Genomic DNA, 25137 nt, shown 5'->3' with positions numbered 1-25137 from the left:
AACTGGGTGTGGTGGTGTGCACCTGTAGTCCCAGCTACTCAGGAGGCTGAGGCAGGGCAATCGCTTGCACCCACAAGGCCGAGATTGCAGTGAGCCAAGATCGCGCCACTGCACTCCAGCCTGGGCGACAGAGTGAGACTCCATCTCAAAAAAAGAAAAAAGAAAAAAGTGAGAGTGAAGGAGGAGAGAAGTGAAGAGTGAAAAATTTGAGCAGTTATGTCTCTAGAAGGTACAAAACGACACTATAGAAGGTATAGAAGGAGGAGTCAGGGTCTAGACATCAGGCCTGCCTTCACCACCTACCATGGAACCTTGATCTAGTCAGTGTATCTCCTTGGGTTTACTAATTTATAAAATGAGGTAGGTGGGGCAGGTATTATTCCGATATTTATGATTATGATCAGCTAACTAGATGCTTTTGAAAATGTGTAGCACTGGGTTGGGCATGGTGGCTCACGCCTGTAATCCCAGTGCTTTGGGAGGCCGAGGCAGGGAGATCACTTGAGGTTAGTTTGAGACCAGCCTGGCCAGCATGGTGAAACCCTGTCTCTGTTAAAAATACAAAAATTAGCCAGCCATGGTGGCACACGCTTGTAATCCCAGCTACTTGGTAGGCTAAGGCAGGAGAATCGCTTGAATCTGGGAGGCGGAGGCTGCGGTGAGCCAAGATCATGCCACTGCACTTCTGCCTGGGCAACACAGCAAGTCTCTATCTCAAAAAAAAACAAAAGAAAGAAAAGGAAATGTGTAGCACTATATAAATGTAAGCTGGATGTGCTATTTTATTTCATATCTAAATAAAAAGTACCCTTATTCCGCACCCAAATCTCCTATATTAAGATGCTAAACTCACTTGTTATTTTGAAAGATTATCACTTTTGATAATTAGCTATACAAAGTAATGTTTACAGTATGAAATGTTTTCAAATACCAATTTTTTAGAAACTCATCTTTGATTTAATAGGATATATTTAACTTTAAAGAATCTAAGCTCAATCCTACCCCCAAACATATAGAACAGAATTTTATTTTGGAAGTAAAATACTAAAATATATATGGATACTAAATGTATCTGTAGGCAGACCACTCTAGTTCTCTCCTTGTGCTAATCTAGATGTGCCTTTAAATCATAGTCATTGAAACATTCTAGTATGTCTGACATAATCACTAATGTTACCTTTGAACACTGGGTGTTGTACTCTGTATCAGCTATGCTTACAAATGCTACTTGTCCTCAAGCATGTGGTATCTTAATCATAGGAAAGTATTTCCTTTTTCAGAACTTTATTTACCCCCAGAGCAACAATCAGTAAGGTATTTTTTGGCATTCACGACTCATGAGGCCTTTTACAAACTGAAGTATATGAATACCATTTACAATTCAAAATCTCTATTGTTAATATCTAGCATCAATAAAAATGTAACTTATTCTTCAATAAAGTAACTTGTAATTAAAAAGCCTTTTTTCTTAAATCGGAAAACTGTTAAATGGAATAATTATTCCAATGTTTGTAAGTCTTATTTTGTGTGGGTAGTGAGCGTAGGATTAGATGAAGATGGTCATTAACATTGCTTGTAGCCTTACAGAGAAGGTTTTGCCTACAGCTGGGAAGTATAACTACTTGAAACGCAAGTGGATTAATATTTTAAAATATTGATTCACTATGTAATAATTTGTGTGGTCGTTAACTCCGTTTTGAACCAGAAATGTGTAGCTCTGCCCAAAAGATGTTAAGCAAGCTGGAAACCCTTTTTATGGTTACATTACTCTTGCCATGTCACCCTGTTCTACAGCTTCCCATTAGAGCAAAGAGATTTAAAAGTAGCACTGTATTTACTGTGTTCTGGCAGAGTAACTTTAAAATAATGATAGTGGTGTATCATTGGAAATACGCAATACTGGTTATTGTCAGATTTTTGCTAGACAATGCTATAGGAAGGAATTATTCTCTTATAAGAATTTAACAGAAAAAGTAGGACCTTTGAAATAGTGTGCTGCAAAAGAATGTGAGTCACCATATGGAATATAGAATCCCATGCTTACTACAATTACATAATATGTACAGTTTTAAAAACAATTTTAATACCCTATAGGCATTTGTCTTAGACACATCGTTTTTGAAAAATAGAGAATTTCATTCTTCTGTTTTCTTCTTGCCTCTCTTCCCCATTACTTAGCAGAAAGAAAATACTGCAAGATCCCTGTCTTTCCTCTGCTAGTGCTTTTGGCCTCCCACCATCTGTATTTTCTTATGGGCATGAAATAGATACTTCTGAATGAATTGGTGAAGCTTTAGTTCATGTTATTTGAAGCATCTTTTGAGTTTTTAATATTTGTTTTGTAGGAGTCTTACGTTTGTAGATGATTTGTTTATAATTGTGAATTAACTGAACTAAAACACAACTGTGCATTGTCAAGCAGTAACATTACTGAAATAAGTTGCTACCAGTTTTATTTTCAAATTTTCAAGTTGTGGTTAAATTTATGATAGGTAGAATGGTGGAGTAGAAGGAGCATTATGATTGGAAATCTGTAGTCTTGCATCAGATAACCTAAACTCTCTAGGCTTTTGCTTGAATGCTTGCTAATTCTGTTATAACTTAAAAATATATTGTTTATCAGTAAAGTTAACCTAATACAGTGTTTGGTGCTTAGAATTTTAATTTTTCATTTTGCTTTGTTACAACTTAATTTTTATTTGAGATAATGTCCTAAATTATTTCTGTCTCCCATCTCACACTCACTTTTTTTAAGTCAGAGACCAGCTTGATAGCAAACTTTGTGCATAGTTCTGTGTTGATAGGAGAAAATCTTATTTCAGAAAATTCCAAGATCTAAAATCATACTACTTAAACCACATATGTTATGAGGTCCACATGTGCCTTTAAAATCTGAACTCTATATTATTGTCTTTATTTCTAGATTCAGGAGTGTTTGGAATTTTTCTTTATGCTTAAATGTAATGAAGGGGAAGGATTATATGGGAGGTTTTAGTTTGTCTTAGAAAATGCAGACATTAGAACTAAAATGCAGACATTAAAACTTACCATAGTTTTTGGCATCATAGTAGTCCTTGAATAATTTTGGTAACGTTTGTGAAGATACATTGTGCAGAAATACTAATTTTTCCTCTTTTCTCCTCTTCTCAGCCATCTGTTGAATCTTCAAGTCCAGGTAAGTATTTTCTATATTTTTTATAATCTCTGTTTGAGTAACATTTGTCCTATTAGTTACATAAACACTAGAGGAGTTAGACTATTATCTGACTTGCTTTTCTTCTGAATGCTTCTTTTCTCTGGGGAAAAAGAAATGGATGAAATGTTTGACTACCCATGAAAGTACAGGTGAGGCTGCTGTGATTTCATCCTAAAAATGACTATTTTGGGGGGTTTTCTTTTTTTTGGTGAGTTGCCATATGTATTTCTCACAGTTGTACATTATTGACTTGTAGTATATATATAAAGTGTACTTTTTAAAAAGGAATCGTTAGCTTAGATATATTTAATAGAATAGATAAATAGAAATCATTAGAAATATTTGCTTATGTAGGAATTTCAAAGTATTTTTATTTGAGAAAAAATTGTTAATGTATTTCAGAGGGAGGGGAAAATAAAGTAAGCAAAAGATTCAACAAGTGAATATTTAATGTAAATAAGGAATATTCTAAATAAGGAAATCATTCTTAGATTTGAGTAGGATCAAGTTTTATGTTCTGACCACACATCTGGGATTTTTGTATTCTTTCTCAAGTATAGCACATATTCATTTTTTCCTTAGAGATTGCAAACCTGTGATCTTTGAATCAGATCTGTGCCACAAATGTGTTTTTTTTGTTTGTTTGTTTGGCCACTGTAGTGATCTTTAAAAATAAGAATTTTTATATGTGAAATCTGGATTTAGGGTTCCCATGGTCTGGCACCACTGGGTACAGTATTTCTACATGGTAGTAATTCATTGGAGTTGAAGCAGTGAGGAAAGAGTCAAGTACTAGTCTTTTAGCCTCAATGTCCCGTGACTATCAAGAGAAATGGGACTGCCTTCTGCATGGGATATGTGGGTTGAAGAGTAGTCCAATACAGAAGAGTGAGAAAGTGAGGCATAGTAATGTTTTATTTGAAAACATCTCACATGTATTGAGTACTTAGATATGATGTATTCTGTGTTACTAAATTTTCCAGATTATTGAAGCAATCATCTTTCTGTGTTTTAAGTTTTAGGAAGAGAGCTTTTAACAATGCTTAACATAAGATACGCCTGTTTTCATGGTGCAAGGTCCTTTCTATGAGCATGAATCATGGGACTCTGAGGGTTGGAGTAGATCACATCCATGTCCTTTTTAAATGACTAGTGTACTCAGTTGATGCTGATTTTGTCCTTTTGATTTCAGCTGAAAGCATCTTACTCTTTTTAATATGCTTGAGAGTAAAGTGCATTAGGCTTTGTGCATTTCTGAAACTCAACAATTTTTTTTGAACTTTGTTTTATATGTATATCCTGGATGGTTAAGATTGGGAGTAATCTGATCTTACATAAGTGTTAGGTCACTATATTCATTTTTAGGACTTGGAATTATTTCTGATTTTTTTTTTCAAACACAGAAATTGTTTTCATAGAAAAAATAGGTCCTACTTGTTTTTTATAGTATTGTGATATTGCAAATAAAACTGAGATATTTCTGATGAATTTTTGAGGCATTCATCCGATAGTACATACATACATAAAATCATTACTAAGAAAGTGGTATTAGTAAGTGGCTTTCTCAGTTTCCATTACATTTGAATCAGCCTAGGCTGAACTGGAAGAATAATGGAATTTGAAGAATACAAATGTTGGCCAGGCGCAATTGGCTTATGCCTGTAATCCCAACACTTTGGGAGGCCAAGGCAGGTGGATCACTTGAGGTCAGGAGTTTGAGACCAGCCTGGCCAACATGGTGAAATCCTGTCTCTTCTAAAAATACAAAAATTAGCCAGGCACGGTGGCACATGCTCGTAGGCCAGCTACTTGGGAAGCTGAGGTGGGAGAATCCTTTAACCCAGGAGGTGAAGGTTGCAGTGAACTGAGATCACGCCACTCCAGCCTGAGCTATAGAGCAAGACTCCTTCTCTCAAAAAAAAAAAAGTCTTTGATCGCTTTGCTACTTGTTGAATACTTAACAGATTGAATGTTTTCAGTTTTCAGTTTAGTTCAGTTTTCAGAAAATCCGGTTTTCTTTAGCTTGTTTTCAGACCGAGATAGATCTTTTGGGTTAGACAGTATTTGTCATATGAGGCTTCTGCCCAGGGCAGTGTTTATTGTTCTTATAAATAATACTAATTACAACCAGTTATAAAAGTTGGTAGGGAAAATTAGCAATAGTCATGTAAAAAATTTTTCGGTCCCCTGGTGAAAAGGCTGTATCCTTTGTAGCATCTGTACTTTGCAATCAGTGCTAGTAATAATAGTCACATGACCACATTAATTGCTTTGTTTGTAGTCTCCAGTGTAAGCCAAAGTAGAGGCACAATGTAAGGCTTTTTACCTGTCAGACTAGTAGCCGTTAGAGGTAGGGAATTAATGGAGGTGAAGATAATTTAAAAAGTGGTTAAATGAGTAGACATGATACAAACTGAATTTACCTTTGAAAAGATATAAGGTACCTTTTCTTCAGTAGCATGGGATTTCATGACAAAGCAGTGACATTTGCCTAACTCTGATGCAAAATACTTAATGTATACAAAGCACCAGACCCATTACCCCTAATGATTTATCATTGGGATTTTTTTTTTCCTAGGAGACAGCCTAATGGTGGACCTAGCTATTGACAAGAATAAGATGGTTAGTTGGTTCTAAGGAACAAGGCAAAAAGAAGTCAGATGAAACAGATCAGATTAAGGAAAGAGAAAAACTGAAAATGGAAAGTTTATGGAAAAAAGCGTAGTGTGCATGTAGGGAAAGGAATTGGAGTGAGACAGGAAGTAGTTCACCTACACTTTGTTATTTGATGTAATAAGGGAGTGAAATGGCAAGTCTTCATACATAATTGGCTTTGCAAATGATAACAAAAAATGGACATCAGGTGAGTTATAACACATGATTTGATGCTGTATACTCATGAACTTGAATTTTTTAAAAAGTCAATAGAGTATAACAAGGAATTAAGCATAATTATTTTTGATAATACCTGTGTCCAATTACAATTATATTCTGATTGGGATAATAGTATACAAAGAGATAGTGTGAAGACTTTTTAGGGTCTTTCCGCCCACAAGGGAGAAAAGTATAGCATCATTTGTAGGGATACATATTTACTGGACCACTCAGTGTTCCAGAAGATTCCTGAGTGAACTGAAAAGTTTGAGAAGAGTTTTCTTTTGAAAACTCAGAAGAGAAAAGGATTGGGACAGAAAACTACACCTATATTAATGTTTCTCAAATTGTGCGCCTATGAAACCCTTGTGTCCATTCCCTCAAGCAGTACTAAGATGCTCTGCTGAAACTGTGCTAAGCTTTTCTTAATTTCTGAAAGAAAATTAAGATAATACGCTTTTCTAAAAGTTTTTATTTTGTAAATTATTCTAAAACTTTGATAAGTGTTAATTCATTTTTACTATACACTGGTAGAAGGTATCTGACTTGGCATATAATTATGTTTTTAGTTTTCTATTTAGTATCAGTTCCTCCCTCCCTCCTTCCCTGCCTCCCTCCCTTCCTTCTCCCTTTCCTTCCCTTTCTTCCTTTCTTCCTTTCTTTTTTCCTTTCTTCCTTTCTTCCTTTCTTTTTTGAGATGAGGTCTCACTGTGTTGCCCAGGCTTTTCTTGAACCCCTGAGCTCAAGCAATCCTCCTGCCTTGGCCTCCTAAAGTGCTGGGATTACAGACATGAGCCGCTGCACCTGGTCTAGTATCAGTATTTTCTTATGCTTCTGAAAGGGCACAATGATATTAAGTGCTTCGCCATGTGACCTGGCTGGCATTCACTTGTCTTAGTACATAGACTCTCGTTGAATATTCTTTGAGGCAGTATACTAAATTAATTTACGGGAGGCTTGGAGTGCAATAAAAGCATAGGTGTTGGGATTAGTATACCCAGAATTCAAATTCATCTTTGCTGTTTACTGGCTTTGTAAGTTTAGACTTGCTACTTAAAATCTCTAAGCCTTGAGTTTTTATTTTGTTTTTTTCCTCTTTAAATGGGGTGATAATACCTACTTCGTAGGATTATTTGAAGATTAATTGAGGTAATGTATATGACATGCTTGAACATACTGTCTGGCACATAGTAAGCACTCAAAAAATGATTCTTTTGAAAATTGTTGTAACTGGAAAACCCTAAGCCTTGGTCACTCCTTTATTCATAATAGTCAGATTTTCAAGAAGTCAGCTCTGTCTCTTTGCTTTACTTATTGGTTCTCTTTCTGGAGTGAAATGAAAGAATAGGTACATCTATTAATGTCTAACCATCAACAGTTAAAACTTTAAAAATTGCTAATTTTTCAGTGTTCAGTAACTCATTTGTTTATTAGTAAACAATGCTTTTGCAAATCTAGGTCCACATTGGCAGTAGTAAAACATGGGGATATTTTACAGACTATGTATGCCCAGCCTTTGCATTATGCTATTTTACAAAGCTTGACCCTATAGGGTCCACCAGTATTCCTCAACCACATGTCAGTTACCTACTAGATTATTTTTAATGACTTTGATAAGAATTCTTTATGCAGTTTTAATAAATTTTGCTCTTCTACTCAGTCTTTTGGGTTATTTCTGATCAAAATCCACTAAATTAAGGACAGCTACCCAAATATTAGATTTTTTTTTTTTTTAAAGTCAGGCCCTTGCTCTGTTTCCCGGGCTGGAGCGCAGTAGTGTGATCATGACTCACTGTGGCCTTGACCTCCCAGGCTCAGGCAGTTCTCCTGCCTCAGCCTCCTTACTGACTGGGATGACAGTCGCACAGCACCACACCCAGCTAATTTTTAAATTTTTTTTAGAGACGGGGTCTCATTATGTTGCCCAGGCTTGTCTCAAACTCCTAGGCTCAAGTGATCCTCCCATCTTGGCCTCGTGAAGTGCTGGGATTAAAGCATGAGCAACTACATCCAGCCACTAGAATGTATTTTCAAGGAAGTACTTACAGAATAATAATATTTGAGTGCAGCTGTGTCTTCACTAGACTGTGTATTCAGATGACTGTATATTTCACATGACTATACAGTCATCCCTCGGTATCTGTGAACCTCCCTCAGATACCAAAATTGTGGATGCTCAAATCCCTGATACAAAATGCGTAGTATTTGTGTGTAACCTATGCACATTCTCTTATATGCTTTACATAATCTCTGGTGTGTGTGTGTGTGTGTGTGTGTGTGTGTGTGTATGTGTATATATATATAAAAAATGCCTAATATAGGTAAACACTATGTAAATAGTTATATTGTGTTGTTTGGGGAATAATGACAAGAAAAAAGCCTGTACATGTTGAAGGCAGACAGAGGTTTTTTGTTTGTTTTTTCTCTTAATATTTTCAGTCTGCTGTTGGTTGAATCCACAGACACAGAAACCGTGGATGGACATGGAGGGCTGACTTACAGTCTCCTCATGGGCCAGAGGAGTTCAAACTCTTTGGGTCTATCAAACATCAATCAAATGGTTAAGAATTGTGTTTTTTAGGGCCAGGTACACCTGTAATTCCAGCACTTTGGGAAGCCAAGGCAGGTTGATTGCTTGAGCCTGGGAGTTCAAGACCAGCCAGGCAACACAGCAAGACCCTGCCTTTACCAAAAAAATATTTAAAAATTAGCTGGGTGTGGTGGTTGTATTCCCAGCTACTTTGGAGGTAGAGGTAGAAGGATCGCTTGACTCTAGGAGGTCGAGGCTGCAGTGAGCTGATTGTGTCACTGCATGCTAGCCTGAGACAGAGCGAGACCCTGTCTCAAAGAAGAAAAAGACAAAAAAGAATTGTGACTTTTTTCCACAGGAAAAACCTGTTCTTATTTGATATGACCATTTATTAGTTACAACTTGTTTCATATTTATAACATTATAAACACTTTTAAAACTAAACATTTTCCTCCCATTTTGCCGTTGTAACTTAAAAAGCAATATATAATAGTTGCTGTGCGTAGCTTTTTCTTGGTACTTTTGACTTACATCCAGCTTCACATAAAAATAAATACATTAATATTAATAAGATCCACTTAATTTGGTTTACCAAACTTTTTGAAATATTCCTTACCAGGAGGTTCAGCAACATCAGATGACCATGAATTTGATCCATCAGCTGACATGCTGGTTCACGATTTTGATGATGAACGAACATTAGAAGAGGAAGAAATGATGGAAGGAGAAACAAACTTCAGTTCTGAAATAGAAGATCTTGCAAGGGTAAATAACATGTAGAGCTAGGGTATGAATTAGTTATGACTTTTTTGTGGAAAGGGAAGATTTGAAATTTTGATTGTCTGTTTAGGAGAGAAATTGTTTTATATATTAATGACTGAAAAATTCTGTGTGATCATAGGTGGTATATTTAAAGTTTGAAAAGAAAGGCTTTTAAAAACAATGACTTTATTATGTGAAATAACAGAATTCACATAGTTACTTTGGTAAAACATAGACTATTAAAGGATTCTACTACAAAAGGTCTGGTCAAAAATAGACTATAAAAGGATTCTGCACAGCCTCTTATATACCCTTTGTCCTTCCCCAGTTACCATATCTTTTACTTATTCTCCTTCAGAGCCAAAAATGTCTTGAAATATCATTTTCCATTCACTACATAAAGTGCTCTAGATTATCTCCATCTCTTCCTATCAAGGTGACCAGTGAACTTTCCTTGTTATATCTATTGTTATGTTCACTTTTCTCTTGCTACCTTACTTTTTCTCAGCAGTATTCAATGTAGTTTAACACTCCCTTCTTTTACTTGAATTCTGGAGTACACCACAGTCTGGTTTTCTTTATCTTTTTGTTCCTATTCAGTATCTTTTGCAGACTGTTCTTCCCTTACTCAAGATTTACATTTTGGTAGTTTGTAATTCTCAGTTTGGACCTTCTTTTTTTCTCTCCTGTCTTTGTCTGGATCAGTGCTCCTCAAAATGTAGTATGAGGGTCAGCTGCATTAGAATCAGCCATGTACTTACTTTAAGAAGCAGATATTTAGACCTCTCCCCCGGCATACTGAATCAGAATATCTTTAGGTGGGGTTCAGATCCACATCTTCATTAAGTAAGTTGGCATTATATGTACACCAAATTTGAAGGTCACTAAGCTGTGTGATTGAATTTATTCCCATGGTGTCTATATGCTTAGTATTCTTTAGTTTCTATTTCTAACATTAACCTATTTACTGTCTCCAGTTTTGTTTATCCACCTTGACATTTCTGCCTGCTTATCTCAACGGCCATCTCTAAATTATAAATGTCCAAAACAGAACTATTGACTGTGTTTTTTTCTCTACTTGTTTTTTCCCTGTTCTTTCAGTAAAAAGTGGCACTACTGTTTACCCTGTTGCCTAAGTCAGAAACCAGTGAGTCATTTTCCTTCTCTTTCAATATCTTACTTCTAAATAAACCTATCATTTGTATCCACAAGAATATCCCTTAGCCGACTCTTTAGCTCCATTGCTGCCTAGGTTGCCATTATTTCTAGCCTAGACTATTACAGTAACTTCCTACCTGGTTTCCCCATTTCCTCTTTTACCATCTTTCTCCTGATACATTTCCACCCAGCAGCCATGATCTTCTTTTCAAAATGTAAATCAATTTATATCAACCTCCTGGCTTCCTATTATAAACAAAGAAAACCCAAACTCCTCAACCAGGCCAGCAAGGCCACCTTTATGATAATAGCTTCTCATCCATGTATCATACTACGTATGTTATAGCCACACTAGCTGCTTTTGTTGTTAAATAAGCGAGTTTCTTCCTGCCTCAAGGATTTTCAGCTTATTCTCACTGAATAAGCTGAAGCCCAAGGCCGGCTACTTATCCTCTGGGTTCGGTGTTGCCTCCTCAGAATAGCAGCGTTTCCTGTCCCCTAATTAGCTTTTAATTAGTTTTGCTTTGTTTTATTTATTTATTTATTTATTTTTACCACTGTATCCTATTTAATGCTTTCTTTAGTGTTAGGACACAATTTGTAATTGTTTCTTTATTGGCTGTACCGCCACTGGTTTTGAGAAGATAAAATGAAATAAAATGACTGTGTTATTCACCAGTATATTTCATGGTACCTTGCAAAAGTGTTCACTCAAAAGTATTGTATGAATGAATGGGTATCAGTCTGGTATGTTCTAATAAAATTTATCATGCATATGATTTCCTGTACTCCATGATAAAAAGAACATAAGAAATAAGACATAGTTTCATTCTTTAAGGATTTAGAATACATAATGTCATGGAAAATGAATGCTTATACTTTTATGGTAATAAAGACCTATGTCTCATAATTTTAGTTTGTAACTTTTTAAAGGATACATTCAAAGAGCTCAGAAAGGAGTTCTATTACTGTTTATTCAAATCTTGTTAGGTGATCCCATTGTGGGATTAGAGCTGGCTTTGGGATTAGATCATTTAGTGATTACAGCTGACTTAATCCACAATGTGTGAATAATTTAATGTGTCAAAGTTATGTATTGGCTATCACAAAAGTCTTTCAAGAATGGGTTAAAAAGCATATGAAAGGCTGGGCATAGTGGTTTATGCCTGTAATCTCAGTACTTTGGAAGGCCAAGGCAGGAGGATTACTTGAGGCCTCGAATTCAAGACCAGCCTGGGCAACATAGTGAGACCCACATCTCTACCAAAAAATTTTTAAAAAGATGAATTAGGCATGGTGGCAAGCACCTGTAGTTCCAACAATTCATGAGGCTCAGGTGGGAGGATTGCTGGGGCCCAGGAATCCGAGGCTGCAGTGAGCTGTGATAGCACCACTGCTCCCCAGCCTAGGTGACAGAGTGAAAATGTTACTACTATTTACCCTGTTGTTTTATTTATCAGAGACTGTGTCTCTGAAAACAGGGCACTTGAGGAACTTGGAGTCAGAACTATTCTTTAAAAGTAGGAGGCTGGGAAGCAATTCAAAAACAGTTATAATTGAATGATTCAGAATCTAGATTCTGAATCAAGGGAAACAGTTGATTTAACAATCATAGTCACTTCATGTATTTGTGAAGTGAGAAGACAATTATTTTCAGTTTGCCTATATTCAGAGAAGCATCTATCACTTTAGATATATTTTTTGCTTCTGAATAGCCATCTGGGATAAAAGGTACAGTAATAAAATCTTATATTTTTTGTCTTATATTGTGTATTAGCTCAAATACTAATTAGCAAGAGAAAACAAGTACAGTTTTCATAATGGGTTATGAGTTAGAATGATTTTTTTCTATTTCAGAAAATGAAATATTTATTACATTTAATTAGTAGAAAATTACTAATGGGCTGTGCTAAAATTTTGGTTATATCATTGCCTTTTCCTGTTTCTCTCTCCTATTCCTTTCCCCAGCCCCATATAGTGCCTTAAAACTTGCTTTCAAGTGACTCTGCCTTAGGAAATAGAAGTTAAAATAGAATTATTTATAGAGATAGGGAAAAAAAAGACAGTTGAACCAATCCTTTATCATCCTTTCAACTAGGCAACCTTATACCTTCTCAGATTCTTCTCTGACTTCTCCCAGAAACAATTAAAGCTTTGTTTTAAGTAGCACAGAATGCTTTTCATCTATAACCTAAAGCTAAGCAATATTTTGGGGCCAATTTGTTGGATTTCCTAGAGTTACTAACTCTTTAGGTATAAACCAAACAAAATCCTTGTTGTTTTTATTTAAAAAGTGAATAAGATTTTGTTGTGTTGATTATTTATTTGCTTTTATAGAAGCAAAACATTAGTTATGTCAGGGATTGATAAAGTGTTTTTCACCTTACACTTCGGTTGCATGAAATGAATTTTTGATGTATTGTGGCAGAACTCTGACATTCATTCAGGAAATATCAATAACTATATAGCATTTGGTTTTAAGTTCATTGAATTTGAATTCTAGAATTTTCAGTGAAAACTAATGATAGAAGTTTTGATGTGTATTGTTACTTTTGTATGCATGGATTATGGCAATATAAAAGATAACAAATGTTTTAATAAAATTGGGTGTGTAGGTTATTATTTATTGTGGGGATCTTGAAGGGAATATCAGAATCATTCCCATAGTAAATAGACTTTTGTTTTTTTGAGACAGAGTCTCACTCTGTTGCCTGGGCTGCCGTGCAATGGCACGATCTCAGCTTACTGCAATCTCCACCTCCTGGGTTCAAGCAATTCTCCTGCCTCAGTCTCTCAAGTAGCTAGGATTACAGGCATGTGCTAATTTTTGTATTTTTAGTAGAGACAAGGTTTTACCATGTTGCCCAGGCTGGTCTCGAACTCCCGGCCTCAAGTGATCTGCCCATCTCAGCCTCCCAAAGTGCTGGGGTTATAGGCATGAGCTGTTGCACCTGGCCATAGATGGACTTTTGTTTGCTACAAATAGAAACACTCGCGTTTAACTCTGTTTTCCAAATGAACTCTTTAAAATCAGAGACTCTATATGGGCACAATTATGGCAGTCCATTTGGGAAAAGAAAGATCTAGATTGCAGTATCTTCATGTATTTAGATATATTTTATAAAAATCACACTATAACAGTATCAGTACTTAATATATACTTTTAAAGTACCAGGTGTGTTCCATCCAGTGAATCTCCAGAGCTAGAGAATAATTAAAATGTGAGATTAAAATGCGAGAGATTGAAGTATACACACATTATATAGACAGAAAAGAAATCTCAGTGTGAGGATTATAAAGAAGAGTTCACTGCCTTCATTCCTATATGGTTGTATCTTCTAGTCAAGCCCCAGCCCCAAGAGGTTGGTTACCTTAGGAACCATCTCTCTAGTTCAGTCTGGATGTGGTCCCTTAGGCCTTTTTGGCTGGAAATCAGCCTCTTCTTCCTATCTTCATTAGCATTTTATTGGTAAGTCAGTTTTGGTACAACAGGTGTAAGAAGAGTACTATCTCCATCCATCAAATGGCCCTGACTTGAAGGTCAGCATCTGCCATTTCTTAATGACTAACCTCCTGATGTGAGGGAGAAGGAGCTAGGAACTAGCACCTCTTCTGCAGCTAGGAGTTGGATGCCACTCCAACCTTATACTACGTTGGTGTTTGATAACTTTACCCTATTGTCTTGAAATTAGAGCAGACTTAACTTGAGATATAGTATGTAGTGTTTATCCTTTTTGATACAGGGTCTTACTCTGTCACCCTCCCAGGCTCATGCGATCCACCTGCCTCACCACCTGCGTAGCTGATACTGTAGGCACACTACTATGCCCGGCTAATTTTTTATTTTTTGTAGAGATGGGTTCTTGCTCTGTTGCCCAGGCTGATGTTGAACTCCTGTGTGCAAGCAGTCCTCCCACTTTGGCCTCCCAAAGTGCTGGGATTATAGGTGTGAGCCACCAAGCCTGGTCAGTTTATCTTTTAAAAAGTCAATTTCTCCCACCTTCAGCCAGCCTTCCTTTAGCTTATGCAGACATGATTGCCCCTCCTTTTGTTACAGTGTAAAACAACTCATTTCTTAAAGTACAATCTGCAAATACAATGTGTATTCCTGTTTTTGTTTTTGTTTTTTAATTTAATTTTTTAGAGACAGGGTGTCATTCTGTCATGCTGGCTGGAGTGCAGTGGTGCAGTCATAACTCAAGCACCCTCAAACTCCTGGGTTCATGCCTTCCTCTCGCTTCAGCCTCCTGAGTAGTTAGGACTGCAAGTGCATGCCACCGTGCCTGGCTACATTCCAGTATTTTTATTTATCATGTACTATGCTCACTTTACTTATTTCTCACAGATTATCAGTCCTCTTAGTTCACATTATAACAGGATGCTGTATACTTAACCTGATGTTAGATTTTGAAGAAGGCAGTATATACGCATATGTACAGAAGGGCAGTGTAAAGCAGTGAGTTAAACTGCCCAGGTTCGTAATCCAGCTCTACTACTTATTTCAGTTTGTGACTTAGGATAGGTTACTTAAGATTGTTAAACTTCAGATGTTATTACAAGAATAATATATCTAAAGCACTTAACATAATATTTGGCACATAATAAACACAAAATAAATCTTAGTAGTTAATGTCATTCATAAGATTCAAAAAAGTCCCTGACCTATAACTGAAAGTTTACAACTTGACACATAATTTTCTCTTACACTCTGTTCTCCCCTTTTTATACTCTTTTAACACCTACGTGAATGGGATTAAAACACTGTGCCACTTTATTGTGATGTTTCAATTTAAGTTGAAGTAAGCCCTTGAGTAACTGGTAGAATGTAGCCTTTGGTAATATAAACTAATGAGAAATTCTCTGGAACAGGGACTGACAGGCTCTGGTATAATAGTGTACTACTTTTGGCCAAGTTTTATTCATCCTTAAGTCTTTTTTTCAGAGGGAAATAACAGAATATTTGTGTTACACCATATCATTACTGTTTATAGCATCGGAATTTGGGGGTGCAGAGACAGAAATCTGTCTGTAACTAGATTACACACAGTCTAACCTCAAACTAGGTTAGACAAAATGAAGAATTTCATGTAAGTCTCATGGAATTTCATTAAAAGAGGGATATATCTGCTCCCCAGGGACTCAAGTGCCACCAGAATTTATTTTCTCTATTTCTGCTTGTCTACATGGTTTACCTCTTTTTGTTTTTGAGACGGTGTCTCACTTTGTCACTCAGGCTGGAGTGCAGCAGTGCCATCTTGGCTCACTGCAGCCTCGACCTCCCTGGATGAAGCCATCCTCCTGCCTCAGCCCCCCTAGTAGCTGGGACTATGAGCATGTGCCACCACACCCAGCTAATTCTTGTTGTATTTTTTGTAGGGACAGCATTTCGCCATGTTGCTCAGTCTGGTCTCGAACGCCTGAGCTCGAGTGATCTGCCTACCTTGGCCTCCCAAAGTGCTAAGATTACAGGCGTGAGCCACCGTGTCCCACCTGACTCACCTGACTTCTCTTTTCAGACCAACTTTCTTCATATGATGCTGTCAGTTTGTAGGTCTCCCACATTTACTACTTGAGATAGTCTGTGCTTCTTTCTTAAGTTGCTGTTGATAAAAATCCGGAAACAAAGTATGGACAAGCGTGGGTCATGTGCCCACTCCAAATATATGGCCAGAGAATACAGTGATTCCAATTATGTCAGCTACTGTGGTCCAGGAGGTGAACTTTCAAGGAAAATAAATGTTTGGAATGGAAGAAAGAACATTTCATGTGAGTAGACAAGTACAGAAGTAGAAGAGAGTAGGAGAGGCTTGCAGGGGAAATAAATAATCCTTATGTGATGCTTGTTTATGCTTGCTAATGCTTGGTAAATCTTTAAGTACTTCAGTTAGCACAAAGCAGGAACACAAATACATGCTATTGCAATTTGAAACAGGATTCCTCAGCAAAATTGATTCTGGTTTTTATTGTAGTTGTAGCCCAGAGTTTGCTGCAAGATTTTCACTTTTACCTTAGATTAAATAAGAGACTTTTTATACTGTCATGCTTCAAGTTGTATTTTTGGTGGTGATGATTTTTTCTTTGTTGCTTACTAAGCTGATATTACTCACCTGATATTGGGTGACAGCTGAGTTACAAGTTTAATACTATTAAGTAAGCATTTTTTTTTCTTTTTTTAAAAAATTTTCTTGAGACAGGGTCTTACTCTGTCGCCCAGGCTGGAGTGCAGTGACACAGTCTCGGCTCACTGCAGCCTCTGCCTCCTGGGTTCAAGCAGTTGCCTCAGCCTCCTGAGTAGCTGGGATTGCATGCCAGCACCACCATGCCTGGCTAGTTTTTGTATTTTTAATAGAGATGGGGTTCCACCATGTTGGCCAGTCCAGTCTTGAATTCTTGACCTCAAGTGATCTGCCCCCTCAGTCTCCCAAAGTACTGGGATTACGGGTGTGAGCCACTGCGCCCAGCATAAGTAAGCATTTTGTTGATTAAGTAAGGATATTTTGTTTACATTTGATAAAACCCATCTAAAAATAACCTTGTGTAAAAATAAACTATTAGAAGGTATATGAATGTGTAGTTGGGTACAAGGAATATATGGAACCAGGGATTCAGCATCACCAGGACCTCCATCTCTCCTAATCCCTGGTTGAATCCCATTGCGTCTCTCAAATTTTTTCTTTTCCACAACCACTAATTTCATTTAGTTTCTGATCATAATACAGGTGAATGTGTAGTGAATGATAGCAGTGGATTCCTACTTGGCTCAGTCTGCTTGGCAAGCAAACTAAATCTTCCCCTGCCTAAGTTCATGTTGAGTGTTTTATTGTGTGTGTAATTTCCCCTAAATACTTCCATAGTGTTAGTAACTATTCAGTTTGCTCAAATTGAGTCAGGAATATAACAGATCCCTTTAAAAATTACATAAAACTAGAGAAAGTAGTTAAAAATAGTAATCCTCACTTTCATTAATCTATAACTGATCTTTCAGTAATGTGTAGCCTTCTGAAATGATACTTTTTTTTTTAGTTACTATAAATGATATGTCTGCTCTAATCAGGGTAACCGGATTATTCATTTTTGTTTCTGTACCTGTGCATTTGTCATTTGCTGTGACTTGAATGATTTTTCTCCATCTGTGCCAGTTCTATTACGATTGTAATTCAAGCATTCCCCCTCTAAATGCATTGTGATCAGGCCACTTTTGACTCTCTGTTCTCTGCTTAGTCAATATTGGAGGTGTTGGAGAATTTTTCTTTGAGAAATGAATTTTTTTCTTTTTCCTTTTTCCTTTTTTTTTTCTTGAGACAGTCTCACTCTGTCACCCAGGCTGGAGTGCAGTGGCATGATCTCATCTCACTGCAACCTCTGCTTCCTGGGTTCAAGCAATTATCCTGCCTCAGCCTCCTGAGTAGCTGAGACTACAGGTGTGCACCACCATGCCTGGCTGATTGTTTTATGTTTTTAGTGGAGTGGGGGTTTTGCCTTGTTGACCAGGCTGGTCTTGAACTCCTGACCTTAAGTGTTCTGCCAACCTTACCCTCCCAAAGTGCTGGGATTACAGGCGTGAGCCACTGCGCTTGGCCTGAGAAATGAATTTTTATAAAGTGAGTCACACTTCTCATCTGTATATCCAAGAGGGAAAAACCTTAATCTAACTATGATTGTCAGACATTCTACATTCTTGATAATGGTTAAAAAAGAAAAATTTTTTCTCCATGTAGTTAGTATGTCACCTATCCGTTCGACAAATATGTGAGCTGGATATCATATGTCATATGATAAGCTTTATTAAAGTTAATGTTCAAGCTTTATTACCTCCCGTTGGATAAGGTGATTTGCAGGTATCTTATCCAGACCTGTGAGATTAGTGGTTTCCAAGGTGGTCTCATACCAGCAGCATTAGCATCACCTGAGATTTTTTTTTTTTTTTCTTTTTTTAATTGTAGGTTCTCAGGCTTCACTGGAGACTTTCTAGGTCAGAAACTTGGGTGAGGCTCAGCAGCCCATTTTAGTAAACCCTCAAGGTAATTTGGATGCCCTTAATAAGACAGACCAATGGTAGAGAGCCTGAGGGCATTTATTTGGTTAATTATACACCTCTTTTTTTGGAGTGAACCAAGTACCGTGATCTTGTCAGAAGACGAGTTCAAAATAGAGCACGGCTGTGTAATTAGCTGTGTGGTTTCAAAGGATTAGTTATAACACAGTTATAAAAATTAAAGGTAGTAGTAACAGGATAGTTTTGAGGATCAAATAATGAAACAAGTTTTTCATGAACTCTTAAGGCCTATGTAAATTTTAGTTGCAAACTGTTAATGCTTATGTTTTTTCTTTTTGGGGCCCTTATTCATACTAGTGACTTCAGTGGCTTTTCTTCACAATAGTGATCAGTTGCTAAACTTGCTTCTGATTTTGGGGTGCAGGGTGTGAGCCTAAGCAAAGTTAAATGACCTGAGATTAGGAGGTCTGGGTATTATAATAAAGTCTCTATCAGTGCAGATCTAATGGAATTGTATGTTTTGACACTGCTTTCATTGTTGCAAGAAAAAAAGACAGTGAAATCAAAGCACCTATCACAAATGCCTGACACATAGAAGACACTTTATGGCAGCTATTTGTTATTCTTGTGTATAAAACTAGCTTTATGCTGGGCACGGTGGCTCACGTTTCCAATCCTACATTTTGGGAAGCCAAGGTGGGCAAATCACTTGCACCCAAGTGTTTGAGACCAGCCTGGGCAACATAGTGAAACCCTTCTCTATGAAAAATACAAAAATTAACCAGGCATGGTGGTGCACATGTATAGTCCCAGCTACTTGGGAGGCTGAGGTGGAAGGATCATTTGAACCCAGTGGGTTGAGGCTGCAGTGAGCCATGATTGTGCCACTGCACTGCAGCCTGGGTTACAGGGCAAGATTCTGTCTCAAAAAAATAAATCTAGCCTTTTCATTATATTTCTCTTATTACACTTCTGTCTCTTATTTCGAAGTTTTGTTTTAGTTCTTAAGGACTGACTTCCCACATTCCCAAATACCAATGTCCTGTAGTACAGATCCTTGGTACATGGACCAGATACTTGAACACTTAAAGCACTGTTGGTGTTGTACTTTGAGAAACACAATATAAGAGCTATCAGTTGTTTGCCAGTGGGTTATTTAGCTAGAGTGGCAATACCTTGCCTTGATAAAGTTACCACTTTTTCAGGTTGTAGCTTCTGCAAATCATTAGGGGTCTTGGAATTGATTTATCTTTCAGAAATAGATTCACAAACTCATTCATAACCAGAATATCCATTTGTAATGTGAGATAGAAGTTTTGGAGGATGCCTTCTTCCTAGTTCTTCATAAGAAAATCTTTTCAAATTATAATCATTAATTTTTTCTCACATGGATTTTGAGTGATGGAGGTTAATTGTGTCATCTAATCCAGTCTGATTTACCCATACCCATTGTAGCAATGTGTTTAACACACTAGCTAGACTTATTTCTTTCTTTCCATGACTGCTGGAGAAATATGAACCATGTCTTATTCATGATTACCCTTTTTTTCTAGCTTCTAAACTGATGATTTTCTGACTGTTTTGCTTCAGACCATGTACATTGTATGTGGGTGTGCATGAGTGTATAATGTGTTTACATGATTTGGATTAAATTTTCTTTTTATAATCAGAATTCTGTTAACGTTTCCCTGATGCTGTGCATTTCCTGTTTTCTTGTTTACTGGTTAGAGTGAGTAGTTTGTATAGAAAGCTGATCTCATTTCATTGCATATGGACATTTCTTTTGCATCCACAGAGAGTCTGATTTTTGTGGGGATTGAGGGAAGTCCCTGGCCAAGGCACTGTGGTGTATTGATATGTATATGGGCTTTTGGAGTTAGACTGTTTAAATCTGGCTCTACTCCTTGTAACTTGTGTGATTTCTGAAGAAATGCTTAAGCTGTCAGCCTCTGTTTTCTCGTCTATGAAATGGAAATAATATAACAAGTCTGTATGATAGATGGTAAGGATTGCATGAGATGATTTTATGTGTAAATGGAGCTAACCATAGAAAAGAATATATGGTTAATGTAGTCCATTATCATTTCTGTGTATTACTACTGGGTTTTTTTTTTTGGGTTTTTTTTCATGTGTTCGGGCTGAGCTCTGGATGCTCTGAATTTCATCTGCCTTTCTGGGTTTGTTAACTTAATTTATAGTCTAATTCTCATTGTTCTATTTCTCCACCCTCAAGTATGGTACTCTTATTAAGAGTGGGCATCCATGCATAGCGTTAACTGTCATTGTGCATATATTGAATTGATTGCAAAAAGAATAGTCCATGTTAGACCAAGGCTGCTTTTTAATTATACTTAAAAATCTTGTCAGCAATAGGAATTGGTTAATTTTATAGAAATACTAAAAAGATTGGGATATTCCTGGGTTTCAGAAATATTTTCAGTTTTACTTTTTTATGATCTGAGAATTCATGATACAGCTTTTATTCTTCAACATAGAATGAATACTCCACAGATTTGTGGATTATAGCCTGGGAATCAGAAATATCACTGATTCAGAAATTAACTTTTATTTTTATTTATTTAGGAAGGTGACATGCCAATTCATGAACTTCTCAGCCTTTATGGTTATGGTAGTACTGTTCGACTACCTGAAGAAGATGAGGAAGAGGAGGAAGAGGAAGAAGAAGGTGAAGATGATGAAGATGCTGATAATGATGACAACAGTGGCTGTAGTGGGGAAAATAAAGTAAGTCTACATACATATATTTAAGATTGTAGTCTTTATTCTTGTTGAAGTTAAAATTTCTTAATACATTTTGATTACTTGTTTTTATAATCTTTACTTTTCCTGATTTTAAAAGTGTTAAACATTAAGATATTACAGAAATACATAACATAAAAATTGGAAATCCCCTGTAATCTGCTCCTGAGAGGTAACAGTTTGGTCTTCTCGTTTCAGGTTTCTTTTTTTTCCAGTGCTTATTCTAATTTATTTATACCAACTTTCTTTTTTTGTTTGTGTGGTTTTTTTGGAGATGGAGTCTCGCTCTGTCACCCAGACTGGAGTGCAGTGGGGCTATCTCGGCTCACTGCAAGCTCTGCCTCCCAGATTCACGCCATTCTCTTGCCTCAGCCTCCCAAGTAGCTGGGACTACAGGCGCCCACCACTACGCCTGGCTAAGTTTTTGTATTTTTAGTAGAGACAGGGTTTTACCACGTTAGCCAGGATGGTCTCGATCTCCTGACCTCATGAACCGCCTTGGCCTCCCAAAGTGCTGGGATTACAGGCGTGAGCGACCACACCTGGCCATTTATACCAACTTTCAAAAAAATGCTATTGCTTTTAAATAATGAAGGCTAATTGGCAGTTTGTGTTTATTTTTCTTTATTTTGAAATAATTTTAGATTTATAAAACTTTTAAAGCTAGTATAGAAAGTTCCTATATGATCAGCTTCTGCTGAGGTTAACATCTTGGTACAGTGCTAGTAACTGCAGATTGAATTATACCAGTTTTTCTGCTAATGTACTTTTTCCTGTTGCAGGATCCAACCCAGAATACGATATTACATCTAGTATATTCATTTTAGTCTTCTGCTTATATTAGAACAAAATTTATACGCTATGGCCTTTCATCTGCAACCATTTTCTTTACATCTTAAAGAAATTAAATTTATTATTCCTCAGGAGGAGAATATAAAGGATTCATCAGGTCAGGAGGATGAAACTCAGTCTTCCAATGATGATCCATCACAATCTGTTGCTTCTCAAGATGCCCAGGAAATTATCCGCCCACGTCGATGTAAATATTTTGATACAAGTAAGTGTTACTGGTTGATAATATTTGAATATAATTTTTACTATTTTAGGTATTACCTAAAATCCTCATTTTTTAAACTGGTCTTTAAATTCAGTCTGAAATTCTTTTCAACAGTAAATGGATTTTTATTGTAAGTTATTAGTTTAGTAATGCACGGTCCCTGTTAGTGAATATACTGCGGTAATTGTGTCATGTACTACTTGACTTCAGTTGTATTTGTTTTTTCCTTGCCCTGTTTTTAAATGTTTGTTTCATGGTCATCTTTTTATTTCTCATAGTCTTTCCCTAGTTTCCATTTTTTACTTTCTTTGCCTCTTAGCCTTTTTTAGGTATATTGATAAATACACCTAAATTTCTCTAGTTTAAAAAGAAGAAAAACACTTGAAGAAAAATAAACTGTCATGATATATGTAGTAAGGTAATATTATCTTTATTCTAAATCGGTTTTTTCCCATAAGTTTTTATAGGAAATCATTTCATGAGAATACAGTTACGTAGAAAGTTAATGGTTTTTTTGGTTTTGTTTTTTTAAGTGATAGGGTGTTATTTGGTTAGAAATATCTTGGCTTAATTCATTAGATACCTTTGAGCATATCCAAATATTTGATGGTAGATGTAAAAATAATTTGTAGATGTAGACAGCTTAAGCAGTCATTTTATAGTATTGGTGTCTTATTTATTCTAGACAGTGAAGTAGAAGAAGAATCTGAAGAAGATGAAGATTACATTCCATCAGAAGACTGGAAAAAGGTAGTTAGAACAATATTTTCCCAAAATTTAGATAAATTAATATATTTTTTAAAAGCCTAGTGTAATTATTTTTTACTAACTATGTATATTGATAAAATCGATGTAAGCCCTTTTGTGACATTTAAATGTTTGGTAAATGTTCAGATTCCTTAACACATCTAGGTTAGGGATATATTTATCTTTTTATAAAATAAAATGAATTTAAAGAATTGGATTTTGTTGAGGAAGTCGGCACTCAGACTAAGATTAGAAATCTACATTTCTGGCCGGGTGTGGTGGCTCACGCCTGTAATCCCAGCACTTTGGGAGGCTGAGGCAGGCAGATCACTTGAGCCCAGGAGTTTGAGACCAGCTTGGGCAGCATTGCGGGACCCTGTCTCATTTTTTTTTTTTTTGAGACGGAGTCTCGCTCTGTCACCCAGGCTGAAGTGCAGTGGCCGGATCTCAGCTCACTGCAAGCTCTGCCTCCCGGGTTTATGCCATTCTCCTGCCTCAGCCTCCCGAGTAGCTGGGACTATGGGCGCCCGTCACCACTCCCAGCTAGTTTTTTGTGTTTTTTTAGTAGAGACGGGGTTTCACCATGTTAGCCAGGATGGCCTCGATCTCCTGCCCTCGTGATCTGCTTGTCTCGGCCTCCCAAAGTGGTGGGATTACAGGCTTGAGCCACCATGCCTGGCCCCCTGTCTCATTTTATAAAACAAAACAAAAAATAAAACAAAAATCCACATTTCTGATTTAGTCCTGAAGTAGTGCTGAATTAGGCATTTGTTGCCCTGTAAAAAGTATCACATATATATTTTTCAATATTATGGAAAGCAATTGTGGAGGCTTTGATATTTGTTAAGTAAATTTTGTTTAGTAGTTTGTAAGTTTTTCATTCTGTATTACTTTATAAAAGGAAAACTCTCCAAATGATTGAATTTAATGTTGACATTTATAACTGGTAAGCTTATTGTGTGAAGAAACAGATTTGGCTTCTTCATAACTATATACAACTTAATTTCTGAAATGAATTTAAAGATAATGAGATTAGTTTTTAATTATAAAATATATAGCATATAATTAATCATACAGTTAAGTTAAAGAATTTTAAGTTATTGTAAAAGAACTGAGCTCTTAGGAAAATCTGTCAAAATGTTATGTAGAATTAGCTGGTTGCAATGATGTTTTCCTTTGTTGTCCCAGCTTAGGAGGCTGAGGGTAGGCGGAATCACTTCAGCCCAGGAGTTTGAGACCAAGCTGGGCAACATAGACCCCATGTCTTCAAAAAAATTTTTTATGTAGAACTGGTTAAAACAGATCATTTATATAAAAGAAAAAATGTTATTTTTGTTGAGAGACAAGATTAGCCCAGTGTGCGGTATGTGTTAATTTGAGCAAATGATGGAACTCAAGACAGAAAACGAGAATCACAAAAGTTAATTTGTGTGGCCCATTTGGGCAAGGGTTCTTTCATCCTGTTTTTAATCTGATTCCTGCAGTAAGCAGAAATTAAGATGAAAAAAGCTAGAAACCATGGGAGTCCTTTTAAATTGCTGTCCCACTACATATTCAAGTTTATGTATCTTCAACATACGTTGTTTTTTTAATCTGGAGTGTTCAGTAGAGTATTTGATTAAGCATTCAGTGCTTTTTTTTAAATGCAAGAACAAAAGCTAAGAGGTAGAACACCTTCATTGCTGGAGGGTATTAATTACCCATACCTTACTCAGAAAGGGTATTAACTAACCACACCTTTCTCAGAAAAAAAATTATGTAATAAAGCAGGCCAGAGTAAATGCAGATTGTTTTCTTTCAGTGTGATTTTGTTGTTGTAAATAATTGTCAAGGTTCAGAGATTCATTTTTTTTTTTTAAGATTTACGAAATTGGCCGGGTGCCGTGGCTCAAGCCTGTAATCCCAGTACTTTGGGAGGCCGAGACGGGCGGATCACGAGGTCAGGAGATCGAGACCATCCTGGCTAATACTGTCAAACCCCGTCTCTACTAAGAAATACAAAAAACTAGCCGGGTGAGGTGGCGGGCGCCTGTAGTCCCAGCTACTCCGGAGGCTGA

General features: G+C 36.7%; 1 protein-coding gene across 12 annotated transcripts in view; it reads left to right on the top strand.

Annotated features, from left to right (window-relative positions):
* The window catches only part of MIER1 (MIER1 transcriptional regulator), a 63530-nt gene that overhangs the window by 12139 nt on the left and 26254 nt on the right, over positions 1-25137 (top strand). For 9 of the 12 annotated variants that reach the window (XM_007978387.3, XM_007978385.3, XM_007978384.3 and 6 more), the window contains 5 exons: positions 3151-3175; positions 9220-9365; positions 21100-21261; positions 22201-22333; positions 23019-23083. In XM_007978387.3, coding sequence (XP_007976578.1) covers positions 9267-9365; positions 21100-21261; positions 22201-22333; positions 23019-23083 — 459 coding nt within the window. In that variant the 5' untranslated portion in view covers positions 3151-3175; positions 9220-9266. Of the gene's footprint in view, positions 1-3150; positions 3176-3308; positions 3346-9219; positions 9366-21099; positions 21262-22200; positions 22334-23018; positions 23084-25137 lie in introns of all 12 variants that reach the window. The other 3 variants (XM_073007217.1, XM_007978379.3, XM_007978381.3) reach the window with 2 other exon arrangements.

The sequence above is a fragment of the Chlorocebus sabaeus genome, chromosome 20 (assembly GCF_047675955.1).
Source record: "Chlorocebus sabaeus isolate Y175 chromosome 20, mChlSab1.0.hap1, whole genome shotgun sequence".
Taxonomy (NCBI): Eukaryota; Metazoa; Chordata; class Mammalia; order Primates; family Cercopithecidae; genus Chlorocebus; species Chlorocebus sabaeus.
This window is presented reverse-complemented; position numbering and strand designations above follow the sequence as displayed.